The sequence below is a fragment of the Ochotona curzoniae genome, unplaced genomic scaffold (genome assembly GCF_017591425.1).
Source record: "Ochotona curzoniae isolate NIBS_2020 unplaced genomic scaffold, NIBS_Ocur_1.0 contig_2688, whole genome shotgun sequence".
Classification (NCBI taxonomy): domain Eukaryota; kingdom Metazoa; phylum Chordata; class Mammalia; order Lagomorpha; family Ochotonidae; genus Ochotona; species Ochotona curzoniae.
In genome coordinates, this window is record NW_024465553.1 from 20,055,635 (window position 1) to 20,059,343 (window position 3,709).

Consider the following 3,709-nt stretch of genomic DNA (forward strand, 5'->3'; position numbering starts at 1 on the left):
CCATAAAGGTCAGCCTGGGACCCCAAGCGACTCACAGGGAGGAGCCAGACGAGCACTTCCTCCCACCAGGCACTCTTTAGCTCTGGACACCTGGCTCCGTAATGGCAGTGCCAGGGACCCCGATGCCCTTCAGGATCACTCTTGTGCTGCTCTGGTTTGAGGTATCTCTGTTCCTTCCTGACCTCTCCCAGGCCAGGTCCTCGCAACAGTTCAGCTCTGTGGAAGTGGTGATCCCCCTGAGGGTGACGAGCAAGGGCAGAGGTGTAGGGTCCCCAGGATGGCTCTCCTACAGCCTGCGGTTTGGGGGCCAGAGACACGTTGTCCACATGAGGGTCAAGAGGCTCCTGATTTCCACACACCTCCCTGTGTTCACCTACTCAGAGCAGCATGCCCTCCAGGAGGACCACCCCTTCGTCCCTGAGGACTGCTTCTATCATGGCTTTGTGGAGGGGGATCCTGAGTCCCTGGTTGCTCTCAGCACCTGTTATGGGGGTTTTCGAGGAATGTTACAGATAAACAACCTCATGTATGAAATTGAACCGATTGAGTACTCCACCACCTTTGAACACCTGGTGTCTCAGATTGACAGTGATGACACACAATCCCCACCCATGAGATGTGGCTTAACAGAAGAGTTGATAGCTCAGCAACTGGCATTGCAAGTGTCATATAACTTCACTGTGGAACCACGTTCTCGACTGAATTGGTGGACACACTGGCGCTATATTGAGCTGGCAGTGGTTGTGGACCATGGGCGATATGTTTTCTCTCAAAGCAATGAGTCACGAGTTCAGTATGATGTATTTCATGTTATTAATGCAGTGGATGAATACTTTAAGCACATGGAGGTTGATGTCACTCTGATGGGGATGGAAATCTGGACTACAAGCAACCCAATAGACACCACTGGTGACTTAGAGCCAGTCCTACAGAGATTTTCCTTTTGGAAAGTTCTGGGTTTTGATAGTCGTGTTCACAATGATGTTACACATCTTATCAGAAAAGAATTATATGATATTCAACTTGGTATTGCCTATGTTGGAGGAATATGTCTTCGTGTTTTAAACAGTGGAGTTAATACTTTTGATGATGATAATTTAATCAGTTTTGCAAACACTTTGAGTCATGAACTGGGACATAATCTAGGTATGTTGCATGATACTGAAACATGTACATGTGGAGATCGGTTTTGCATAATGTATCCCAGCAAACAGGACTCTCGTCGTTTCAGCAACTGCAGTTATTCTCAATATATGGAAACTGTGATCGATACTGGCACCTGCGTTCTCTCTCCTGCAAGACCACAGCACATCACAAGGTTGCGATTCTGTGGGAATGGAGCAGTAGAAGAGGGGGAGGAGTGTGACTGTGGATCCTTACGGGAGTGCACAAAAGATCCGTGCTGCACATCAACCTGCTCACTGAAGCCTGGGGCTGCTTGTGGCCATGGAGCTTGTTGCAAAAAATGCGAACTGCTGCCATCTGGGACTGTATGTAGGGAGAAGACCAATGAGTGTGATCTTCCAGAGTGGTGCAATGGGACTTCACCTGAGTGTCCAGATGACGTGTATCTGCGGGACGGCATTGGGTGTGGTACAAATTCCTACTGCTACCAAAAGTCTTGTAATAGCCATGACATTCAGTGTAAAGAAATTTTTGGCAAAGAGGCCTCGAGTGCGTCTGCCAGTTGTTACAGTGAAATGAACACCCAAGGAGATCGCTTTGGCCACTGTGGTATTCCAGACACCACATATGTAAAATGTACGGCTCCTGATGTCATGTGTGGGCGAGTCCAATGTCAAAATGTTTTCACACTTCCCGCATTGAAAGATCACTACACAGTGCATCAATCTCACATCAACGGCACCACCTGCTGGGGCACAGATTATCATTTAGGGATGTCCATACCTGACATAGGTGAAGTGAAGGATGGCACGGTGTGTGATACAGGCAAGATATGCCTGAACAAGAGGTGTGTTAGTAGGATACGATTATCGGTAGACTGTCAGAGGTGGCACTGCAACATGAGAGGTGTCTGCAATAATAAACAGCACTGTCACTGTCACCCAGGATGGGCACCTCCCAACTGCACTGTGGAAGGCCTTGGAGGCAGTGTAGATAGCGGTCCACCACCACCTCCACCTCCTGGGGCAACAATACCACCTCCTGAAGATTACCCATCACCACCTCCAGAAAGCCCTACAACACCTGATGCTAACCCAACCTCAACTATGGAGAGCCCAGAAGTGACTGAAAATCATCACATGCCAAGAACAATTTTCACTTCTGCTTTAATCTTCATTCCTTTTGCCGTGTTTTGTTTGTGTTGCTGGCTTATGCTATGTAAGGATAATGAAAACAAAGATGAAATGCAAGATAATGAAGATGGAAAGGAAGAAGAAGAAGACATGAGTGAAATGTGAGAGGAAGGACATTATTCATAATTTCATTAAAAAGAGTTGAATTTTATAAACAGAATATCAGCACATGTCTCATCATTTAGACTAAAACTAAGTGATAATTGCTGCCTTGTTAACGAACATTCAACATTGCAACATTGGATTCTCTCCTTTTGAACTTCATTTTTAAAAAAGTATTGTTTGCATAGTTGAGTTGCATGGTGCCCAAGTGGGCCTCTGATGAGGTTTGAAAGGACCAGGTATGAAAAAGGTGTGGGGGGCACAGGTTTCAATTCTGTTTCCCCCCCCCATGCCCACCGGAAAGGAGAGCGAGATGTCCACTCCTTGATGTCAAAGTGCATCAGCACCTGGGATTGGGCATGACCTTTGGTGATGTCTTAGAGACCCCGATGCAGGGAAGAGTGTTCCAGGGCATTACCTGAGGGCTTTCTGTCACCCTGAGACATTGGCTTTATTCTCCAGGGCTGAGAAAACCCTTCCAAGGTGTATCAAAGTTCTTCTTAGTGGGTCCACAGACTCAGGAACATGCTGCAAAGATTGGCCAAGAGAATTGTCCAACCAACTTCGCCTTTGATTCTCTGACAAGCTAGTTGACGTTCCTGGTGGCTTAGATGAGCTGGCTGTCATGTCTCTTGTGTACATCTGTGGTTCACCACACAGGCCCAGTCCTGACACATGCACTCCAAGGTCAGACTACACAGCCTATGATGTTTCCTGTGTCCAAGGCCTGAGTCCAGTTGTCCAGTCAGGGAGTTCCCCTCTCCTAGTGGGATCTCCGACTTGACTCTTATGTGTGCTAGCCAGTGCAGGGTCGGTAGGGTCTGTCATCTGCACCAAGCAACCTACATACCAGTGGATGCAGTTTGCTCAGTTCTGCCTCAACCCATCCCTCACACGGACCAATGGGTGCTGCAGCCCAGCGCAGCCAGCCCACCACAGATCCAGTCCTCATGCATACCAGCAGATGCTGTGGTCTAGATGGGGTGACCCCTAGGAACTCCTCCAGACCTGCCGCATCCCTGGCTTTTGCACATGGCAGCCTCTACTGCAGCCTAGAGTGGCCCAGCACACATCCCATGCCATTTTCGTGCTCAGCCACGGGTGCTGCAACTTAGCTCAGCCTGGCCCACCCACAGAGTCAACCCTCAGGCATGCCAATAGGTGCTACCACCTTGGCCATTCTGGCCCTCCCTCAGCTCTGGTTCTTGTGTTGCAGGGCAGTAGGTACACCCTAGCAGGGAGTGTTCACTGTTCCCCTGCCAGGCATGTTCCTAGCCCCAGACTGTGCA

At 48.8% G+C, this 3,709-nt stretch overlaps 1 protein-coding gene across 1 annotated transcript; it reads left to right on the forward strand.

Moving 5' to 3' along the window:
• LOC121153231 (disintegrin and metalloproteinase domain-containing protein 20-like) lies at positions 1-2,423 on the forward strand. The gene has a single exon (XM_040975706.1). The coding sequence runs from the start codon at positions 102-104 to the stop codon at positions 2,421-2,423; it is 2,322 nt and encodes a 773-aa protein (XP_040831640.1). The 5' UTR covers positions 1-101.
• Positions 2,424-3,709: the final 1,286 nt, after the last annotated feature.